Source organism: Monocercomonoides exilis (assembly GCF_001643675.1).
Source record: "Monocercomonoides exilis strain PA203 chromosome Unknown scaffold50-658552, whole genome shotgun sequence".
Lineage (NCBI taxonomy): Eukaryota > Preaxostyla > Oxymonadida > Polymastigidae > Monocercomonoides > Monocercomonoides exilis.
In genome coordinates, this window is record NW_027150595.1 from 251,274 (window position 1) to 274,343 (window position 23,070).

Sequence of the window (23,070 nt, forward strand, 5' to 3'; positions counted from 1 at the left end):
GTTGCTTTGTTCCGGCAACCCAAAGAATATTGTTCCAAACAAAGATGAGGGAAGAGCTGTCATGTTGTTTCTGTTTGACATAATGAAATTAATGGGAATATATCATGAAACTTGTTCATTCATCCATGACTTTAGATACATTTAAGATATTATGTAAATGATGAATGTTGAAATAAATGTTTGAAGAAACAGTTGGTTTTATTCACTTTTCTATCTTTTCTTTCAATCTTTCTTTTTTTGAAATATTGATTTCAGTAGTGAATAAATATTAGAAAATATTTTGTGACTTGCATTGCCTGTGAAACCATGAATGCAATCATTGAAAGCAATCATTAATAAATCGAAGCAGTGCCTTCAATGAAACAAATGACATTCTATGTCTTTTAATGAAGAAAAAATTGACAAAAACCGATGATTGAAAGGAAAAAAGCGGCGTTGTCATCCGATTCATAAAGTTTGTTTCCATTAAACCACAACAAATATGATCCGAAAATGAACAGATCATATCCATGGAAATGATTTACCGCTGGATAAAGAAAAAAAGAATCAAATATTCACAAGCGATATACTGATTTTTTATTTGTTTTTGAATTAATGGATTTCTTCTACTGTTATATCTCTTCACGTAGCAATCGAATTACTGTGCGTGGATCATATAGTCGTTTGAATAATCTGAGTTGAATGTGAATATTTGTTCAAAGTCTTATTGAACAAAATGTTGATAAAAAAGGAAATACAACTAATTTTTGAACCGCTCTATCAGTAATTAGACACAAGATACAGGATTTGGAGCTTTTCACAGACTAGATATAAAATCCAACAATACGCAGTTTTGTTTAACAATTTTTCCATGGAGAACGAGCATACAAACATTTTGCCTTATGGTTTTATTGATATCAACTTTATCCATCACGTTACGAATCCTCCAAAATATAACTTGACATTATTTGAAATTTCATATTTTGCAATATGAAAAGATTCTGAAATGTCTTTCACATCTTTTTTGCTCATGCTGCATACAGATCAGCCTTTCCATTCCGAAGGCAAAGAAGCGAAGAAAAGAAAATGACTGGGGTGTTTGATCAGTCCATGCGGCTGTCACCACGTGTGATGCAGACACTGAATGGATATGCTGTGGTGCTTTCGGCGACAATTTCAGTTTCGCTGGTGAATCTGCATCTTCTTCTTGCAACGTTGGTGTGTTAGTTGTTTAGGAGAAAGTGGATCTAAGTTTCGAACTGCGTGAACGCGTTCCATTTGATCTGCATTCTGTTTTATCCTTCTAAGTTACAACCTTCCACAGCTCAACTGGTGTTCCGATCTGCTCAGTCGAGGAGTGTGACTGTGAAGACAGATGACGAAGTGATAAGATGAGGAGTTGTCGAGAATGAAGTGTGGAAGATTGAGGAGATAGTGGTGAAACTGGCAAGGAAGATTCTGGAGCTGAGGGAGAAACACAATGCAAAGGTGAAGGAGCTGATGGAGCAGCTGGTGGAGATGAAGAAGAACATAGAGCTCAACAAGGAGGAGTGGTGAGTGTGGTTAGCAAACAGATACTAATTGTTTGGCGATGCATGCTGACATGCTTTTTTCACTGTCCTCTGCATAGTGCGGGATGGTTTTATCTTTGGCTTTGTTGATTCTGCAGTTGGGGCCGTGTGAAAAGAACCAGGAGAAAATTGCAGTAATTATCAAATATGGAAGTGCTGTGGTCCTTGTGGCACACACAAGTGGAATAGGAGTTGTTGTGAAGTTGGGTGTTGGGTGAGCTTTGCCGGAGAAGGAAACTGCTGTGGAGGAGAAGATAAAAGGAGGGGAGCAAATCCTGGGATCAGAGAATGATCGGAGAAGAACGACGCTGGAGTCAATTGTGGAAGCATTGATGATTCTGGTGGTTGTTGTGAAGGAGGAGTGAATACAACTTTGCGGAAGAAGATAAACGAGAAGGAGAAGGAAATGAAGATGCTAAGGGAGCTATCGAAAGTGTATGAGCGGATGATAATAGAGAAGAAGGCGCTGTTCAATGAGGTGATTGTGAATGAGCAAATGATTCTTGCAAGATAGAAGCAGCAGCAGTTGTAAATAAAAGCGTCGCATGAAGAGAAGGTGGCGCGGCTTGTTGGGGGGAAATGAGCTGGAGGAGAAGGTGTGGGGAGGGGGAGGGCATTGTTGGAGGTAGAGAATGCGGGACAAATAAGAAAGGGGCGAGAGAGTGGTACAGAACAAAGAGGAGATGGATGAACAGAATAGGAGCCGAAGAAAACGAAGAAGAAGAAGAAGAAGAAAAAAAAAAAGAAAACGAAGAGGATAAAGAGGAAGATGAAAAAGAAAAGAAAGAGGAGGAAGAAAAGGAGGAGGAAGAAGAGGAAGAAGAGGAAGAAGAGGAAGAAGAGGAAGAAGAGGAAGAAGAGGAAGAAGAGGAAGAGGAGGAAGAAGAGGTAGAAGAGGAAGAAGAGGAAGAAGAGGAAGAGGAGGAAGAAGAGGAAGAAGAGGAAGAAGAGGAAGAAGAGGAAGAAGAGGAAGAAGAGGAAAGGGGAGAGAAGTGTGAAAAGGCAGAAAATAAATAGATGCAAGTTAGCTGAATGTGATTCAGCTTTCGCCACACCACGATGCGAAGAGAAAGCAGAAGAACTGAATGCTTGCTGCAACTCCAACAGTGGAATAGAAAGAGGCATGGAAGGCGACTGTTGTTCAGTGGCTGGGAAAGAAGCATGCAGAGCAGAAGAAGGGTGAGGCTGAATGATGGGAGAAGATCCACAGGGAAAAAAAATTCCGGAAGTTTTTTGATGATGTGTGGCTATCCGGGAGGTTCACGTGTAAGAAGTTCACAAGAGATGAGCAATTATTTTTATTGTTTTTCAACATCGTGCTGTTGAAGATTCGTTGGAGAAGAAAATCAAGATGTTTTCTGATGTGTTAAAATGGTTGAAGTTGGAGAAGGTGAGGACAGAGTCATCTGCATTCTCGAATTTTTCTTGAACGACAACCAGACAGAAGCAGCGTAGCTGAAGGATGCGATTAATGCTCTGCATGATTTCATGTTTTGTTTCGATGTGATTTCTTCTTCGTGTTCGTTGCCAGGAGAAGCTTGTGGAAAGATCACGTCTGTTCAAAAGGAATCTCTTCTGCGAATGTGCAATCCACAGATTTCACAGGCGCTGTTGCTTTGTTCCTTCCGAGATGCACACATGTTGTCTGTGTGCAGTCCGCCTTCATTTGCTTCGGTGCTGGAAGCGTTCAAATATAACGACTTCTTCTTGTTGTGTCTTAGGAAACCGAATTTGTGTAATACAACTTACTGGAGAGTTCTTCTAACTTTGAATGAATTCAGAGTGATTACGAAGAATGTGAACAGGAACTGCATCGCACTGTGAGTGTGCTTTCTGTTGCATCTGCGTGAAAATGGATGAGAGCATTGGTTGGGCTGAGGTGGTGAAAGGAGACTGCACAGAAGGATATCTCAAAGAAAGAAGGGCAGATGGCGCTGTTGCAAATGGTGCGGCTACTGGTGGTACTGCTGAGGCTGCAGCTGAAGAGGAATGAGGAAGAAATGTCGAAATGTTTTGAGATGCTGCTGTGGGATGGACAGTGAGTGATGAAGTTTCACGAGACGATGATATTGAAGATGGAGAAGGAATTATATTTTGCCAAGATTCATCAGTATCTGCTTCTTCAGAACATCGTTTAGATCTCCTAAAGAACAAAGAATTGGTGATCAACAAAATGTTGCGGTCCTTTGAGCCATTATTTGATGTGATTGATCATTTGATTTCTCATCAAAAATTTTCATCAGTGTTGTAATCTTCATAGTTGCATTCTTCTTTTCCTTATTCTTTTTCTTTAATCTCCTGTTTCTTATCGCAATCATTTTCATTCAAAAAATTGTTCGAATGTAATAAATATATCTCGAATCTTGAGAAAGCATTGTTTTCTTTCATTTGATTTCCTTCAAAAAGGCAGGAAATGTTGAAGAAAAAGAATAATAAATGAGGAAGAAGAAGAAGAAGAAGAAAAGATGATGACGACGAAAAATGTTTGAAAATTGATTTTCTGTCGGATTGACTGAAATTTGATTAAACATTCAGTTTTCCCCAAAAGAGATCAGGAGAAGAGATGGTATCAACAGCTATGGAATAGAAATGGAAGTTAAGACAAATGCTAGAGAAAGCAAGCCCAGATGATGTGAAATTATAAAAATGGTCGTTATCCGAAGTGATTCAATCTGCAACAAATCGCACATTGTTGGCGTTTAACTGGAGAACATGAGCAGATGATAACGGAGCTGTAGCTAATGGAACTTTCATGGAGGGTTCGCAGAAAACTGTAGACTTAGTGAGAAAAGAGTTGTGTAGTATCATGTTCCAACATTATAAGTTCCATTCTTCTCAAATACTCTTAAGTCATTAATATTCACTTTTTCTGAGCAATTCACAAGAGCAAGTTCCTGTTGAAACTGAAATGAGAAAAACATTAGCTGCTTCAATTTTAACCTGGACAGTTGCGCTCATACCACTTTGTCCATATATCACATAAGTATTGTCATCGAAGTCTACACTTCTTATTTCTGTTATTGTTCCTGTAAATATGTGAACTTCATTTGCATAACGTGGAAAAAGTTGATTTATACAACGGCTGATAGAATTACACGGATAGCTTTCATTGATCCCACATGAAAAAGCACCTTTGGAATTTGGTTGAGCAGCAGTTGAAAAAACAAATCTGGTTCTTCCTCCAGCATCATTAAGCCATTCACTTTTGTCAATGTTTGAACCCGAGTTTGCACTAACTCTGTTTCCTATTTATCTGTTTGAACAACAGTTTGGATGAATGTTGTTTAGCGTAAAGTCTTGAGAAGAATGCCATGTCCACCTTTCACACAAGTGTTATTGCGGAAAAAACAGTAGAAAAATTAAATTCCTTTATTCACTGCATTGATTTGTGAGCAATCAGCACCTCCTGCTGTCATCGAAAAGCAATTGCAGAATAGGCAGTTATTTATTAATACATTGTCCATTGAAAGCCTATGCTCATTTTAACCACCTCCAGAACCTGAAGAGTTAAGAACACTGCAGTTGAAAAATAAACGAATTAATAACACATTTCTTCTGCCTCTCGGTTCTCTTTGCACGCAGATCAATTGCCCCTCCGTCGTTGCCTGAAGAGTAATTTTGAAAGGAGCAATCATCAACCATTGTCTGTACATCAACATATTCTGATGAAATTCCTGCACCTCCAAGTCCATTGGTTCCTTTCGCTGAACGTTGAACAAATGTGGTATGGAGCAAAATACATTCTGCTATCTTCAATGCATCTATTCCTCCACATCCTGTAGAAGAAGCATTACATTTAGCAAAAGACGAATTTTCAATATAAAGAACGGTTTTTCACAGCCTTGGAAATAACGTGCACCTTCATGTTGCGATGCGCAACCATTCCATTTCCATAATGAAAATGACGAACTTTCTGTTGCATCCATTTTATTTTTCCTTGAATTTGAATATTATTCAATTCTCTCTCACCTTGAGATAAGTATTTTTCATTTGAATTGCTCAAACCAAGATAAACAGTTAAAATGAATGCATAAGTTTTTTTTCAAATCTGAAAAATTTTTCACCGTGATAACTTGTGAAACACATTGTCCCTCATATATCTTGTTCAGAAACTTTCGTGATAAAATGCAACGAATCTTATGTCACCAGAAAACAAATATTCTAATTGATCAAAAAATAACATCAAATTTTTCTTTCAAGAGTCATTTTTTTTTGGATCCTGAAGTTTTTCAAGATATTCTTTCTCATTTGTGAATTATTGAATATTGATGATTAATAATTGCAACGGAGCGTTTCATTACTTTCTCCAATTAACAAATATTTAGATCCTTTGAGACTTTTTTAAAAATTTTTGACCTTTATCATTCATATGAAAAAAAATTCAATGAAAACTTTCAAACTGTCATTATAATGTATTTGAAAAGAACAAAATAGAATTCAAAAGCTTATTTCGAATATTCATTAACTCATACTAAATAATTTTGTTGAAAATTTCTTCTATAATTAATAACAATAAAAAAACAACAGAACATTTTTTTTAAAATATGATTAGAATAACTTCACGAATTTGCATAATATATTTTTTCAGAGAAAAAATTTTGTCCACCTGAGTTATTGCAAAATTCCCCAAAAATTTCAAAATTTCCATAGACAATTTCAAAATTATTGGGTAATTTTGAAATAACCCAATAATTTTGAAATTATTTTTTATTTCACAATTCATCTATTTTTCGTAACTCAAATGAACTCAGTCTATCTTAAATGAACTCGGTTCATTCAAATTAACCCGATCTATTCGAATAAACATGAGTTCATCTGAATAAATCTGGTTTATTCAAATGAAAAAAATCTATTCAAAATTCATCTATTATTATTATTATTATTATTATTATTATTATTATTATTATTATTATTATTATTATTATTATTATTATTATTATTATTATTATTATTATTATTATTATTATTATTATTATTATTATTATTATTATTATTATTATTATTATTATTATTATTATTATTATTATTATTATTATTATTATTATTATTATTATTATTATTATTATTATTATTATTATTATTATTTTTATTATTATTATTATTATTATTATTATTATTATTATTATTATTATTATTATTATTATTATTATTATTATTATTATTATTATTATTATTATTATTATTATTATTATTATTATTATTTTTATTATTATTATTATTATTATTATTATTATTATTATTATTATTATTATTATTATTATTATTATTATTATTATTATTATTATTATTATTATTATTATTATTATTATTATTATTATTATTATTATTATTATTATTATTATTATTATTATTATTATTATTATTATTATTATTATTATTATTATTATTATTATTTTTATTATTATTATTATTATTATTATTATTATTATTATTATTATTATTATTATTATTATTATTATTTTTATTATTATTATTATTATTATTATTATTATTATTATTATTATTATTATTATTATTATTATTATTATTATTATTATTATTTTTATTATTATTATTTTTATTATTATTATTATTATTATTATTATTATTATTATTATTATTATTATTATTATTATTATTATTATTATTATTATTATTATTATTATTATTATTATTATTATTATTATTATTATTATTATTATTATTATTATTATTATTATTATTATTATTATTATTATTATTATTATTATTATTATTATTATTATTATTATTATTATTATTATTATTATTATTATTATTATTATTATTATTTTATTATTATTATTATTATTATTATTATTATTATTATTATTATTATTATTATTATTATTATTATTATTATTATTATTATTATTATTATTATTATTATTATTATTATTATTATTATTATTATTATTATTATTATTATTATTATTATTATTATTATTATTATTATTATTATTATTATTATTATTATTATTATTATTATTATTATTATTATTATTATTATTATTATTATTATTATTATTATTATTATTATTATTATTATTATTATTATTATTATTATTATTATTATTATTATTATTATTATTATTATTTTTATTATTATTATTATTATTATTATTATTATTATTATTATTATTATTATTATTATTATTATTATTATTATTATTATTATTATTATTATTATTATTATTATTATTATTATTATTATTATTATTATTATTATTATTATTATTATTATTATTATTATTATTATTATTATTATTATTATTATTATTATTATTATTATTATTATTATTATTATTATTATTATTATTATTATTATTATTATTATTATTATTATTATTATTATTATTATTATTATTATTATTATTATTATTATTATTATTATTATTATTATTATTATTATTTTTTTTTTTATTTTTTTTTTTTTTTTTTTTTTTTTTTTTATATCGAGTATTGAGAGAATATAACTGTTCGTTCAAGACATATCAATAATTGATAATTTAAGACATTGAACGAATGTGGTGAATTTTTAGCGAAGATGTTCCTTTTTGTAATTATTCTTTGAATATTTAACTACTGATCCTCAAAGAGACAAATTAATCATAAGCAATTATTACATTTTTATTTCACACAACAATAATTTGATAATAAAAAAATATTTGAGCAGAAGACGGGAACATTAAATGAAAAATAAGATGAAGAACAGATGGAGGATGAAGAAAGAAAAGTAATTGGAAAAGCCTACGAAGCTGAAAAAGATATTTTCTGCTCTTCATCAATATTCTTCTCTCTTCTTCTTCTTCTGTTAGCCTATGTTTTTTGTTTTCAAAGATATAATTCCCGAAATGTTTGAAACAGAATAGAGCTTTTGATTTAAACGTGAACAAAATAATCAGAAATATTCAACAACAAAAAGTCACAAAATGTTTCGTTGAGAAAATCCAACATCCCATGAAAGCTTGTGATGACATCTTCGTATCCTTCTTCTTCCAGCTTTTCGAATATCTCCATTTTTGTTGATTTTCTTTCCTCTTCTTCCTTTTCATCTTTATTCTTTTGTTTGAATTTCCTTGAAACATTCACAAGGAATTTCAAGCAATCATTTACAATTAAGTCATTCAATGTTCGTTGCTGTATCTCCTCCAAAACAGCATCAATTGCACCACTTTTCAACAAATCTTCAACTCTCACATCTCTCCTTTCTGCTGCAATTTTCAAGGGATAAATGCATTGATTGCTAATTACTCCACTATTCCCTTTTGCTGCTCGATATACCTGGACAATGCTATTGATTAGCCCAACATATTCTTCATTCCACAATGAGCATTAGAAGAAAAAATTATTCAATGTTTCGAGCCATCTCACCAATGTAAGCTCTTCTTTCGCTTCTTCTTTGTTCATTTCCTCTCCTTCTTTCTTCTTCCAATCCATATTTCTTGTTAGCTCTTCCAATTCTCTTGCTGCCTCTCTTCCGAAATGCAGCTCATTCACAATAACATCTTCTAAGCTTCTGTCATATCTCAATCTGAACATCAAAAAATTTCAAACAGATTGATAAGCAAACCGTGTCAGATTGCGATGTTCCTTTTGATATTCACTGATCTCCTTTATCTCCTTCAAATAAAGTTCTTGCCTCAAATCCTGGTAATAGATAATAAAAATAATAACAATATCAAAAAGGAAATAACATCGTTCATACATAAAATTGGTCAACACAACTCAAAGCCAATAAAGCCATTTCCACTTCTTTCTGAGTCTCCTCGCTTTCCTCTTTCTTCAATGCAGATTTCAGAAGGCAAGGCACACATATCAAAATCAACTCCGAAGAAGCCCACCTGCTCAACAAAAGATAGCATTCACAAGCATCAACAAAAAGCTTAGCTTTCTTTTCATCTTTTTTCCTCTCTTCATTGATAATCATATTCGCCAATCTTTTCTTCAATGAAGATTTTTCAAATCCATCAATATACATATTTTTTAACACTCCCCAATATCCTATGTTTTTCAATAGAATAACTGCATTTTCCATCGATATTTTCCTTTCTTCAATCATTTTGTGAATTTTGTTGAACATTTCCAAGTCGACGATATCATAAAATTCTTCTTTGTTCATATTGCCAATAAGTTCATTTTGTTTTTCGGTTTTGACTTTCTGTCCATCCTCATTGCAATTTTCCAGTTCAGTAAACAATTCTAAAAAAAAATAATAATGAAAGAAATCAGCAAACGCAAATTCATTAATAACACAAGTGCACACCAATGAATTTCTCGATGACTTTCTTCATCCTCTTTTTTGAAAATTCATTTCATCAGAAAACAATGACATTTTTTATCATTCATATCGAATGAGATTACGTTTGTAAATTTGCAATTGATGGAGAACAATAACGAGCATAAAAAAATTTATTTTAGAGTGTTCACACAGTGTTTCTTGAAGCTTGTATTTTTTGCATCCAATTTAAAGGATAAACAATTATTTCTCTTTCAAATTTTTTTGTAATGGAGATTGTGATCGAAATGCATTCAAAAAATTTAAAGCACAAATTTCTGGATTTTCACATTTTTTATTGTTCTATTTTGTTATCAATGTTTTCTGTCTGTCTCCCTTCCAAGTCCAAAAAAAAAAAGAAAAAAGAAAAAAAGAAAAGAGAAAGAGAAAAAAATTGCTAGGATTGGAAATCATTTTCTTTTTAATACCGAATCCTGAAAAAGGGACTGATAAAAATATTTGCATAAGTAAATTAAAGATTGTGAGCGTGAAACAAATGAATGAAGGGGGAAATGTGTATTCAACTGATTCTTAATTGAATGATTTGCAAAAGAACGGAATTTGAAAATAACATTTGAAAAAAGTTCATTGGCAAATGGGTATGATACGACCAGTGAAAAATTCATATCATAACGATTTCTTTTTCATATTCCTACTAGATGAATCATAGTTCAATGAAGGTATAGTCTATTTTCATCATCAATTTTCACAAAGAAAGAAACTATAATTTTTTCTATTTTTGAAATTATGACAAAAAAATTATTTTCGTATTGAAGCCCCAATATCTTCATAAATGATGTTAAAATGAAATTACTTTTAGGATAAACCCTAATTCATAGAGTTCTGTTGTTAAAATTAGTTAATAGGGTAAAAAAACCTTAAAGAAAACGTGATTAAATTAAATGATGGGGTTGATCAAAGATTTTTATCTCTTAAAGATTTATTATGTTGGTCGATAATTTAATTTTTGAATAGAATTTTATAACTGATCTTAATTGATGAGTTCGTAAAGCTCAGTTTCGATACAGTTTTAGGTGTTTTCAAGAAAAAAATCATTACTGGCCGTATAATACCCTTTTGCCAGTTCATTGTCAAATCAAACCACCATTTGAGAAAATGTCAATGAAACAGAGAATACCTGCTTCAAAACTGATCATTGCTTGATTGTGGCGGAATGGAAATGTCAAACATGTTGATGAGATCTTGATTCACTTTTGTTTTGACGTTTAACCACTCTTTTAGAAACGTTCATTCTCTTATCACTCAACCCCTTTTTCTTTTGTTTTGAAATAGTTTCAAAACTCAACTTCAAAGATTCAGTTTTGCTCTCCTCCTCTTTTTAATTTCACAGAAACATACTTCTTCCCCTCTTCAATACTTTTACGAATATCTCATCTGCTTTCTCTTTGAAATCTCGGATTATTTGAATGTTTCAATTTTTTGATCCAAGAAAAAAATGCTTATATAAGAATAGAACGATTTCAAGCACAAGATAGATAATAATGAAATTGAAATAAATACTTGGAACAACAAAAATATCTTATTTGATCTCTCTAATAATAGAATTAATGTTTGAAATAATATTGGTTTGGATCAAATAAATAATTTGTTTATGAGAATACTCTGAAATGAGTGTGAATTGCTTTTTATGAAATGAAGCTTTTTGAAAGCTTATTTAAAATATAAATATTTTTTCAATTATCTACTGCCGACAATTATTGATGCGAAATGAAAAGACGATTTGCCAAATGAACTGATAAATATGTTTGCATTTTTTAATTTTTGAACTGATGGGGTGAAATTTTATGTTTGTTGAAAATGCTCCAAATGTGCACTTTCTTTTTTCGTTTTCGATGCTGTTTAAGGATTATGGAGAATTGTGATTACCACACGTTGCTTTCTCTTCAAAAAGTGAACAAGAAAATGAAAATGCTCGTTCAAAACGAAGTGTTTGCTTAAGACGCTATTCTATTTTTTGGCACTGAAAAAGATTATTTTTTAAAAAAAAAAACATTTTCAGGTTGTGGATGAATCAGTGCTCCTCTGAGCTGCAACATTTCAGAGAAATATTAGGGCTTAATTCAACAAAGATCCAACCGTTATCTCTAAATGATTGTGGTTTTCGTCCAAGCAAAGAAAGCTTAGTTAAATATGGATTAAGCAAGAAAGGATGGAAAAGAACTTTTTTGTGTGAAAGAATTTATTTGCATTTTCCGTAAATAAATAATTCTCATTCAACTTATTTTTTTTGCTGCACATTCATTGATCTTTTGAGCAGGGCCTATTTGAAAACAGTCAATTCGATTCAAATCAGAAAATCTCAGCTAGAAAGAAAAGCAAAGCAGAAATATAATCAATCGATGATTCTTTGGGGAGTTTTATTTGTTGTTCTTTTCCTTGTTGTGGGACTTGTTATTGCTGGGGGAATCATGATTCCGTTTGCTGCTGAAGCTTTGGAGAAAGGAAATCGGCCCAATTGCTTGGTGTCTTTTACATTTTGTGGCATTGCTTTCAGCATTGGAATTGTTGCTGCTTCATTTTATCTTGCTTTTCTTTCATCAGAATGGGAATTCTTAATCTTCTTGTTTCTTACGTGTTTTCTCATTCCTCCTGCATTGTGGTTGGATGGCGTCATGAAGATAAGCTTCTCTGTTCCTCTTATTCCTTATGAAATCGTGTATTTATTTCTAATTGTGTCGATTAACATAATCTTGAATAAATATCCTCTTTGCAAAAAGCTTGGAACTTTTTTGGCTATTCTGAGCTCGTTAGCTTCTTTCTTGTTGGTCGTGCTCAAAGCTGATGGTATTAGATTTTCATTTTGTTTTGTCACTAAATAATTTTTTTTCTTTTTCTTTTTCTTTTTCTTTTTTTTTCTCTCTCTTTTTCTTTTCTTTTCTTTTTCTTTTTCTTTGTAAAATGAAAATTCTTATTAATTTTTCCACTCACTATTGATTATTCTTTTTTCCTTGTTCTTTATCTCTATTTTTGTGTTTATTAGGCATTGCATCGTATTGCTGGACAATCACATTGATTCCTACGTATTTGGCATATTGGCTTGTTAGTAGCTATATTTATGATGATATTTCTTTTCAGACAAGCAAAACTTATCAACCGATAATTTTTACTTGCCTCATTTTTGTTTTTCTGCTTTTGCTGCTCCTTCTTCCCGCCCTCAGAATGGACGGATTCGTGAAAGGGCATTTTTGCTTTTATTTTATTCCGATGTATTTGTGCTTCTTGCTGGGATTCTTAAAGTTCTGCAGAGATACGCCTTCATTTTGGAGTGATGCAGATAGTAGATCAGTCAAAAGAATGAATAAATTTAAAGCAGAAATGCCAATTCACGAGGCAGCTGAAAATGAAGCATCTCTTTTGAGAAATTTGAAGTGAAAGCTTCGTTTTGAATTATTGTTTCGGTTAGAATTCATTCAACAAAAACTTGTTTTGCAGTTGCTAGTTTAACATTTATGGAATTTGCTTTGTAGTTTTTATTTTATTGAACATCATACTTATATTTTTATTTTTCCGTTTTGAAAGCTTGAAAATATGACGTAGCTAATAATTCAAAATTATATGGTTTATGAACCAGATTTTCAATTCAGAAAGCTCGAACAAAGAATTTCAATCAAAATAACGAAGAATGGTTGTTTGCTTGGAAAAAAAAAGATAATTTTTTTGAAAAGTAACAAATTGTCAAATTTTTTTTTGTGAAATTCATTTTGTTTAATTTTCAAGTGAAAACAAAAATTTAATTATCTATCACATTTTCATTCCAACTCACCTAATTTCACCATCATGGAAATAACAACATTTTCAAGCAGTTGTTATTATTCTGATGATTTTTGTGAGTTGGAATGAAAATTTGAAGAAAATTGTTTGCATTTATTTTCACCTGAAAATTAAACAAAATGAATTTTTCAAAATAAAAAAATAAAAAAATAAAAAAATAAAAAAATAAAAAAATAAAAAAATAAAAAAATAAAAAATAAAAGAATAACAACAAATAAAAATGAAAAATAATAAAAAAAAAATTAAACAGTCTCAACCGGATATTATCACATCGGTTTTTGCACAACTTTTTGTAACTCTGTCCGATTGTGATTATTCAAGATGTTGCTTTTCATAGAAGAAAATGTAAATTAATTAAATAATAAAAAAATTTTGAGTCAAATTTTTAATTTTTGAAAATTCTTCACAAATACACATTTTTCAATAAAAATAACAATTATTATTATTAACACACATTATTTTGACTTATTTGAGCACATCTTCAAAAAGGCGAAAATTTGAAATTATTGATCAAAAAATCGATTTTTCATTGAAAAAAGCACCCATAATAATAATAAATGTGATTATAAATATTTAGCCCTGTGATTATATGAGATGAAAAATGAATGAAAAACACACAAAAAATATCGATGCATCGAAAAATATGACAATATACCAATGTGATTATATTCGACATGATCATATCCGGTTTAGACTGAATATTAAAAATAAATAAATAAATAAATAATAAAAATAAAAAGAGAAAGAGAGAGAATTTGTTATTTTTCAAAAAAAATTCACTCGATTTCAAGTTTCATTTTTTTATGTTTTTTTTTCATTTCCAGAAAAAATTGTCAAGCTTTCATGATAAAATATTTATTTTTCATATTTTTGTTTGACTGTTATAACTATATAATCTTCAGATTCATAATTAAAAAAAATGCTCATGATTTTTTTATTCTAATGGAAAAGGCAAAATGTTCGAAATACAGCTTGTGCAAAAATAACCGGACAAGATCGATATCTCAATAACCGCTCAAAGAGAAAATCTGATTAACTCAAAATTCTATTTCACCGAGATTTCGATATATATTTTTTCTGAGCTCAAGCGAAGCTGTCCTGAAAGTCTTGTATGTCACGTGAGTTTGTATTGTTAAGATATAAAGAGGAATATTATCAGATTTTCTCTTTGAGCGGTTATTGAGAAAACAATCTTGTCCGGTATTTTTTTTCACAAACTGTAATGGAGCAATCGACACCAAAAAATTTTTAACAATTACCTTTTTTTAACAATGAAAATTATAAATATTTCAATAATAGATAAATATACAGGGAAATTAAAAACGATAATATTTTATTCAAAACACGAACAAAAACGAAATTTTTTATTTTTTTGGAATGCAGATTAATTTTTTTTTTTGAAAAAAACAATAATAATAAATATGGCTGATCCTTTTTGAAATCACACTTTAATTCTTGTTTTGATCAAACTTTTTATCTCAATGCTGTTTTATCAAAAATTATCAATATTTGTTCATCCACACATCTTATGTCGATATTGAAAATGATAGAAAATTTTTCGATAATCCCATTGAGATAAAAATCTTGATCAAAACTCAAACAAAAGTCTGATTTCAAAAAGGATCAGCCATTCATTATTAATTATTCAAAAAGGGTAAACTTCTAATTAGAAATTTATAAAATGTGTCATTCTTTTTGAAAAGTCGCTAATGTTATATTTTTGTGTGTTAATAAAATTGAACATTTTTTAACCAATTTTGACTTTAAATACTGAAATCTTAATAACATATAGAATCTGAATTCACAAGAATATCTGATGTGAGAAAAAGAGCATGCTTGAGAAATCTGATTGATTTAATGCAAAAAAATGATCAAATAATGAACATTTTTATTCTACTCAAAAATTTAACATTTACGACTTTTCAAAAAGAATGACACAAATTGATATTTTTTAAAAGAAATTCTTTGTGAAAAATTGGTTTTTGGCTGAGTATCGGAAAGTGCAAAAAAATAATAGAATTTTTCATTATAAATAAAAGGATGAGAATTTGACCCCGCTTTTTATTATTTGTGAAATAACATAAAATTTCTGATTTTTCAGAAAAAAGTCATCATCCTTGAAATCGGATAATTTTCAAATGAATTCATTTCATATTCAAAGATTATCAATAATGTGATCAACAAATGTAATTTATTTTAAAAGTTTATTCAGATGAATAACAAAAAGCAATTGAAGAATTTTGAAGATTCATTAACAGATTTGCACAATTGTGAAAAATATTGGTTTTTTGTTTGAAAAATTGAAACAAATAGTTTTTCTTATTTATATGTGGGAAAATACGAACTTTCAAGCTTTTTTTGCACAAGGCATAGAAAAATTGCTTCACTCATAACATTATTTAACTTTATCAAATTTTGAAATTAATTTGATTTTCATATCTGTTAACATGGCATCATTGAAATCAAAACAAAAAGTTATCCAACATTTCACAAAATTCAAAAAATGGACCCTTTTTTATTGTGTTCTTTGATCTTAAAAAGTCAATGAAAAGTGCATAATTTTTCAATGAAAATGCCTGAAGTCAAATATTCTGTCCCATATGATGTGAAATCTAACAATGTTTGGTGCATTCATTTGAAAATTATCCGATTTCAAGGATGATGGCTTTTTTCTGAAAAATCAGATAGTTTAATGCTTTTTTATAAATAATAAAAATCACTGTTCAATTTCAAATCCTTTTTATCAATAATGAAATAATAAAATATTTTTTTAACTTTCAGATTCTCAGCCAAAAACAAATTTTTCACAAAAGATTTCAATTAAAATAACACTCATATTATTATATTTCGAATTAGAAGTTTACCAAAATCGAATAATTAATACATCAATTTTCATAATAAAAAGGTGAATAGTCATTTTGTGTAAAGAAAAACAAAAGAACAAATTGAAAAAAAATTAGTGAATGAATAAAATAATAAAATAATGAAACATAACAAACAGGATGCATGGATGAAATCTATATATATGGGTGATTATTTTTGACATCATAACTTTTTTTGGTTTGTTGTTTTTTCAAAGATTGATTGTTTTCCTTCAGTAATTATGAATTCGAAATAGAAAAAAAAATGATATTTGTTTTTCAAAACAAACGTTTTTGCTGAATAAAAAAACAAGAAAGAAAAAAAATCAGCTTTTTCACAATTCATAGTTCATTGGTTAATATTCAAGAGAAATGTGCAAACCGAAATTTTTGACAGAAAAAATATGATATCATAAATAATCACCCATATTCATATATATTAATACAAATAATTTTTTAAAATGAATCCGTTATTTGTAGCAAAATTCTTCCATTTATGAAAAATACAACATTTTGTTTCATTCTTTTTCCACAACCTTTTCATGAGAAATCTTTCATTCTCGTGTTAAAAAAACAGAGGAAAAATTTCAAAATTTCAAAATTTATTAAATGTGCAGAATGTTACAAAATGAAAAAGCGAAAAATAATATCACATATGTAATATTTTCTTCACAGCAATTCAATTATCCTGCTTTCCTGTTTCTCGTCCACCAAACCTCATTTTCAAAACGCAACAAACATTCACACACATATATAAAAGATAAAACTTGAATCACAATTGTGGAGAATTCGAAGAATTTTCAAATATTTTCCATTTCGAATCGACTGTGGGTTTGATCGTCACAAACAAAAGATTTGTGCTTCTGGTGTTGCACAGCGGGACTTCTTGGCTTTGTTGCACTTCGCTTTTTGCGCCAGCTTGTATACAGCGGAACCTTTAAAACTGCTTGTGAAACCTTTTGTTTTGCGAAATCATCAACAATGTTTGATATTTTTTGTGTTTTTTTCGTTGAATATGAAGTTTTGCGTCAAATAAACATTTGCATACAACGAGCAGAATGGATGTGTGTAATGCATGCAAATCGAATGATGATGCTGAAGAGCCGTCCCTTGCAGAGAAATTTATGAGTTTGCATAAATTGTGTATTTTCAAAGATCTCGTGTTTTATGATTTTTGATGCTCGGGGAAGAATTGCTTGATCAGTTAGAGCATTGCAATGAAGAAGAACAGAAACAGAAAATCCTTGAGCTGAAAGGGATATTGGAGGAAATGAACAAAAAAGAACTTCAGTCTATTTCATCGATTAAAATATTCAACAAGATGAACAAGATGATTGAAGAAAAGAAGATGCAATCGGAAAATGCAATTTTGCTGCTGAAACATGTTGGATATTGCAATATGCTGAAAAATGTTTGGAATCCATGCTTTGATTCGTCTTCGCTAGGCGATAGATTTAAGAAGACGATAATTGAAGAAGAAAAGAAAAAAGAAAGAAAGAACGAAAAGCTTTTTGTTGATCTTTGCGAATGTTTTGTTTTTCTGAATGGTTGCATAAATTCGAAAATGCTTTGCGTATGCGTGCCTTGCCTCCTGAAAGTTGCATCTGTCAAAGAGGAAAGCGAGGAGACTCAGAAAGAAGTGGAAATGGCTTTGCTGACTTTGAGCAGAATGGGATATTGTGTATGAGCACTTCTTTTTCATTTTTATTATGTTTGCTTTTTTCCCCCTCATTTCTTATTAGTTGATCGAACGAGAACTGTATTTGAAGAAAATTACAGAAATCATCAAACATCAGCAGAAACAAAGAAATCTCACAAAACTTGCCTATCAGTCTGCATGGGACTTTTTGATTTACCGATTTTGGGTTGATAATAGCTTGGAAGAAGTTATTGTGAATGAGCTGCATTTTTCGAGAGAGGCAGCAAGAGAACTGGAAGAGCTGACAAAGTGCGTGAATTGGAAGAAGAAAGAAGAGGAAATGAACAAAGAAGAAGCAAAAGAAGAATTTGCATTAGTGAGATGGCTGCAAACATCGAACATTTATTTTCTCAGTTGTCGATTGCAGAATGAAGAATATGTTGAACTGATAGGAAGCATTGTTCAGGTATATCGAGCAGCAAAAGGGAATTATGGAGTAATTAGCAATCAATGCATTTATCCCTTGAAAATTGCAGCAGAAAGGAGAGATGTGAGAGTTGAAGACTTGTTGAATGGAGGAGCTGTTGATACTGTTTTGGAGGGGATGCAGCAACCAACGTTGGATGACAATGTGATGAGAAATTGCTTGTATTTCTTTTTGAATGTTTCAAAAAGATTGAAAAGGAAGACAGATGATGAATTGGAAGTAAAAGGAAAAGAGTTGAACAGGAAGGTTTTTGAAAAGCTGGAGGAAGAAGGATACGAAGATGTTATAACCAGCTTTCATAAAATATTTGATTATCTCAATAAAAAATATTATGATGATTTATCTTTGAGTATTTCAGATTATCTTGTGAATGTTTGAGGAAATTCATTGTATTTTGTAACTCTTTGTTTTCAATTTTCTATTTTTTTATCATTTCACAAAAAGAAAAAAAATGTTGAATTTTTGTTATTGTTTTTATTTCGTTTTTACAAAAAAGAAAAGGAAAAGAAAAGAAAAATTAAGCGAAGTTCAAAAGGAAAGGAAGAAAATCAATTAAATAATAAAATAAGAGATGTGACATTTTTGAATTAATATTTTCTCATAAAGATCTTTCAATCAAATTTGATAATGTGGCTGGTCCTTTTTGAAATCATTCATTCGATCGAGATCAGTTAACAATATTTACCTCAACAGGGGAACAAAAATCAATTCGGTTTTGAATGAATACTTAAATTGAAAGAATTCATAAGTGTTTTGAGCTTTTTTTTCTGTTTCATTTTGAAGTTTTGAAAAATAGTCTTTTCAGCAAAATATCTCATTTGTTTTCTTTTTAGTGAAATGATAAAAAAAGAGAAAGTGAAATTGTGAGTCATGAAATTCTAAGCACCTCATTTCCTCAAATATTCACAAGATAATCAGAAATTTTCAACGATAGTTCATAATAATATCGTCTGTTTAAAATCTTTAAAGTTTCATGAAAGGTTATGATGGTATCTTCGTATCCTTCTTCTTCCATCTTATCAAAAATCTTCCTTTTCGTTGTCTTTCTTTCCTCTTCTTCCATTTTATTATCCTCCTTTTCTTTCAATTTTATTGAAACATTCTTAAAGAATTCAAAGCAGTCAGACGTCATTTCTTCTTCTATAATTGGCCGCTGCATCTCCTCCAAAACAGCTTCCACAGCTCCTCCTTTCAATAAATCTTCAACTTTCACATCTTTATTTTTTGCTGCGTTTCTCAAGGAGGAAATGCACCGATAGCTAATAATGCTGTAATCATCCTTCGCTGCTAGATATACATAAGAAATGCTGCTGAAAAGGACAACATATTCTTCATTCTGCAATGAACAATAGCGTAAACAAATCGAGAATGTTTCAATCCATCTTTTGATTATCAGCACTTCATTCGCTTCTTCTTTGCTCATTTCCTCTTCTTTCTTCTTCCAATTCACGCACTTTGTCAGCTCTTCTAGTTCTCCTGTCGCTTCTCTTCCAAAATGCAGCTCATTTGAAACTGTATCTTCCAAATTTCTGTCTTTGATAAATCTGTATATTAAAAACCTCCAAGCGCATTGATAGGCAAATCTTGTTAGATTATGACGGGACTGATGATATTGGATGATTTCAGTTATTTCCTTCAAATATAGTTCTTGTTTCAGATTCTATCAAAAATAAAGTGAAAAAAGCAAACATAATAAAAATGAAAAAGAAGTGCTCATACACAATATCCTATTTCGCTCAAAGCCAGCAAAACCATTTCCTTTTCTTTTCGAGTCTCCTCGCTTTCCTCTTTCTTTAAGGCAAATTTCAACAGGCAGGACAAACAAATCGAAAGCAATTCGTGTGTGAAGCTGCAGCTTAGAAAAATATAGCATTCGCAAAGATCAATCAAAAGCCCTTTGTTCTTTTCTTCTTTTTTCTTTTCTTCTTCAATTACCATCTTCTTAAATTTTTCGCCCAGAGAAGAAAAGTCAAAGCATGGATTCCACACGTTTTTCAGCACCTTGCAATATCCAACATGTTTCAGCAGCAAAATTGCATTTTCCATTGTCATTTTCTTTTCTTCAATCATTTTGAATATTTTATCATACAATTCTGTGTTGAAAACTGATTTGAATTCTTCTTTATTCACTCCATCAACTATTTTATTCATTTCTTCTTTTTTCTTTCTCTGCACATCTTCATTGCAATGCTCCAGTTCACAAAACAATTCTTCAATAAATTTATTTATGATGGAAAGCGCTGAACACTCAAAAAATAGTAAAATGAACAAACTTGAAAACTTATCTTCAAGAGACGGCTCCTGGATATCATCATTGGATTTGTCTTCATCACATATTTCCATTCTGCTTATTGTATTCAAAGATCAATGTTCAACAAAGCATCACATTCAATGAAAATATTACAAAAACAACAAATGTTGTTGATAATTGACAAAATAAAAATATAATTGTCGAACTCAATTCCTTTGCTCAGTAAAAATCTGCGTCAAAAAAGAAATCACAAAGAAGCTGCAATATTGTTCGTATTTAGCCAAATACGAAAGAGTTTATTTTCTGTCTGATCGAACCAACAATAATTCATTTCATTAAAATGGATTGAATTTCGATGAAATATTGAACATATTGGGATATGTACCACATATAGTCGATATTAAATATCAAATTTTTTCTATTTTAACATTCTGAGCAATATGAAGAAGAAGAGAAAAGACTTTGAAAAGATCTTTTCGAAGAGGAGACTAAAAAGCAACAATTTGTTCATTAATGTGTGCATTTGAACATTGTTGCAAATTAAAATTCAAACATAAATATTGCACTTATTTCCCTCACATTAAGAGTTATCTGGAAGCTTTCCTTGTCAGAAATGATTTTTTCTGTTATTTCAGAGTGTTTGCTTGTTTCCGTGAATGTTTCAAATTTGAAGTGTTGAGAAACGTTTTGAGATATCGGGATGATTTTGTTATTTGTTCGTGACTTGAGTGGGCCATCCAGGCTGAAGGAAGATTGATGGAGGGAATCAAGCTTTCAACAATTCGCAGTTTTTTTGATGATTGGGCGAATGATAATTGAACGCATGAGAGAATTTATCAAGGCAACAATGGACAGAATTGTTAATTGAGCATTGAAAGAGATTCTATTCCAAAAGATTTTGAGGCTGAGAGAAGATGAACAAAGTCGAGATGGCGAAGAAAGATTAATGCAATATGCGGAACCAAACACATGCAGAATTTTGAATTCATTTCAACACATTTATCGTTTGATGGTGATTTCCTTTAAACGTGTATTTTTCCTTCAAGCTGCTTGTTGCATTTTGTTGAAAGTCATCATTTTGGATTGTTTTGATGGCCATTGTTGATTCACCGATTTCAGTGTGGATTTCGAGGCAAACCTTGAAGCCACATTGAAGAAGAAGAAACGAATCAAAAAGACAGAACAGATAGCGATAGAAATGTTTGATTTAATTAAGGTGTGTTATCCAATTTATTGTTGCATTTGCAATGTTTTTTTTTTTGAAAAATCAACAAAAGAAAAAGAAAGAAAGAAAGAGATCATCAAAAATAAAAATAAGTGAAACATTTTTTGCAATGATAATTTCTAATTTTTTCCTTTCTATTCTATCTCTTTTTTTCTTTCACTTTTAGTGTTTCACAGAAGTTCTTTTGACTTTTGCTAATAAAAAATAAATGGTTGGGAAGAAATGATTAAAGGCAGACTGCTTCAATCAGAGAGGCGAGAAGACGAGCATTTTTTTGAAAAATGGTATTGCCTCATTTGGAACTTCATATTCTTCTTTTTCTTTGTGTTCTTTTCTTTGATAATTAATTGGTTAATTTTGCGAATTTTTAAAATATATTTCACTCAAAAACGGATTGGTCTTGCAGATCCTTATCAATTCAATGTCAGCAACTTGCAATAACTTGTGAAAGCACTCACCATCGTCGTATTTGTTGGCCTGTGCTTTTTTTGACAGCATCTGCTATTGAATGTGTCTTTCTTGTTTCTTTCCATCAAAATCGTAGCATCGCTCAGAACAATGCTGAACAGCAGCTGGATGGAGAGAAGACGCATTAGCAGAATGGAAATGCTGCTGCATTCAGCTGAGTCTGCTTGCAGATGCGAAGGGGAAGAAGAAGAAGAAGGGGAAGAAGAGGTCAGAGTTATCAGTCCGTTTGAAGAGGAAGTGAAGGAAGTGAAGGAAAGAGATGAAAAGAAATGAAGAGGAAATGTTGAAAAAGAAAGAGAAGACGAAAAAGATGAGAAAGAAAGAATGAATGAAAGTGAGAAAGAAAGATGAGGAATGTTTGAATGAATATGAAAAAAACACGATGGAAGAAACAATTAATAATACTTTTCAATAGAAGAGCAGAAATGCCATCTGGATGGGGAAAACAATAGATTTCATTCAAAAGGGGAAGGAAAGGCTTGTCAAAAAGAGTGAAAGAAATGAAAGGAAGAATCTGGAAAT

At 29.7% G+C, this 23,070-nt stretch overlaps 5 protein-coding genes across 5 annotated transcripts; 3 read left to right on the plus strand and 2 right to left on the minus strand.

Annotated features, from left to right (window-relative positions):
* Positions 1-1,065: 1,065 nt before the first annotated feature.
* MONOS_1413c2 (uncharacterized protein) lies at positions 1,066-1,768 on the plus strand (the record flags this gene model as incomplete). Its single annotated transcript, XM_067866917.1, has 4 exons — positions 1,066-1,197; positions 1,288-1,336; positions 1,435-1,541; positions 1,610-1,768. 4 exons carry the CDS (start codon positions 1,066-1,068, stop codon positions 1,766-1,768), a joined length of 447 nt encoding a protein of 148 aa, XP_067720909.1.
* A 7,114-nt stretch (positions 1,769-8,882) lies between these two features.
* On the minus strand, positions 8,883-9,528 carry MONOS_18167 (uncharacterized protein; the record flags this gene model as incomplete). The annotated part of the gene is made up of 3 exons (XM_067871159.1): positions 8,883-9,081; positions 9,121-9,197; positions 9,256-9,528. The coding sequence occupies 3 exons, from the start codon at positions 9,526-9,528 to the stop codon at positions 8,883-8,885; spliced, it is 549 nt and encodes a 182-aa protein (XP_067720910.1).
* A 1,925-nt stretch (positions 9,529-11,453) lies between these two features.
* On the plus strand, positions 11,454-13,218 carry MONOS_16291 (uncharacterized protein; the record flags this gene model as incomplete). The annotated part of the gene is made up of 6 exons (XM_067869207.1): positions 11,454-11,457; positions 11,562-11,589; positions 11,691-11,774; positions 11,846-12,013; positions 12,104-12,630; positions 12,827-13,218. 6 exons carry the CDS (start codon positions 11,454-11,456, stop codon positions 13,216-13,218), a joined length of 1,203 nt encoding a protein of 400 aa, XP_067720911.1.
* Positions 13,219-18,042: 4,824 nt separating this feature from the next.
* On the plus strand, positions 18,043-19,121 carry MONOS_13824 (uncharacterized protein; the record flags this gene model as incomplete). Its single annotated transcript, XM_067866563.1, has 2 exons — positions 18,043-18,159; positions 18,221-19,121. 2 exons carry the CDS (start codon positions 18,043-18,045, stop codon positions 18,980-18,982), a joined length of 879 nt encoding a protein of 292 aa, XP_067720912.1. The 3' UTR covers positions 18,983-19,121.
* Positions 19,122-19,402: 281 nt separating this feature from the next.
* Positions 19,403-21,161, minus strand: MONOS_13825 (uncharacterized protein). Its single transcript, XM_067866564.1, has 4 exons — positions 21,062-21,161; positions 20,878-20,951; positions 20,324-20,814; positions 19,403-20,264 (listed from the first exon to the last, which is right to left on the minus strand). The coding sequence occupies exons 2-4, from the start codon at positions 20,945-20,947 to the stop codon at positions 19,500-19,502; spliced, it is 1,326 nt and encodes a 441-aa protein (XP_067720913.1). The 5' UTR covers positions 20,948-20,951; positions 21,062-21,161; the 3' UTR covers positions 19,403-19,499.
* Positions 21,162-23,070: the final 1,909 nt, after the last annotated feature.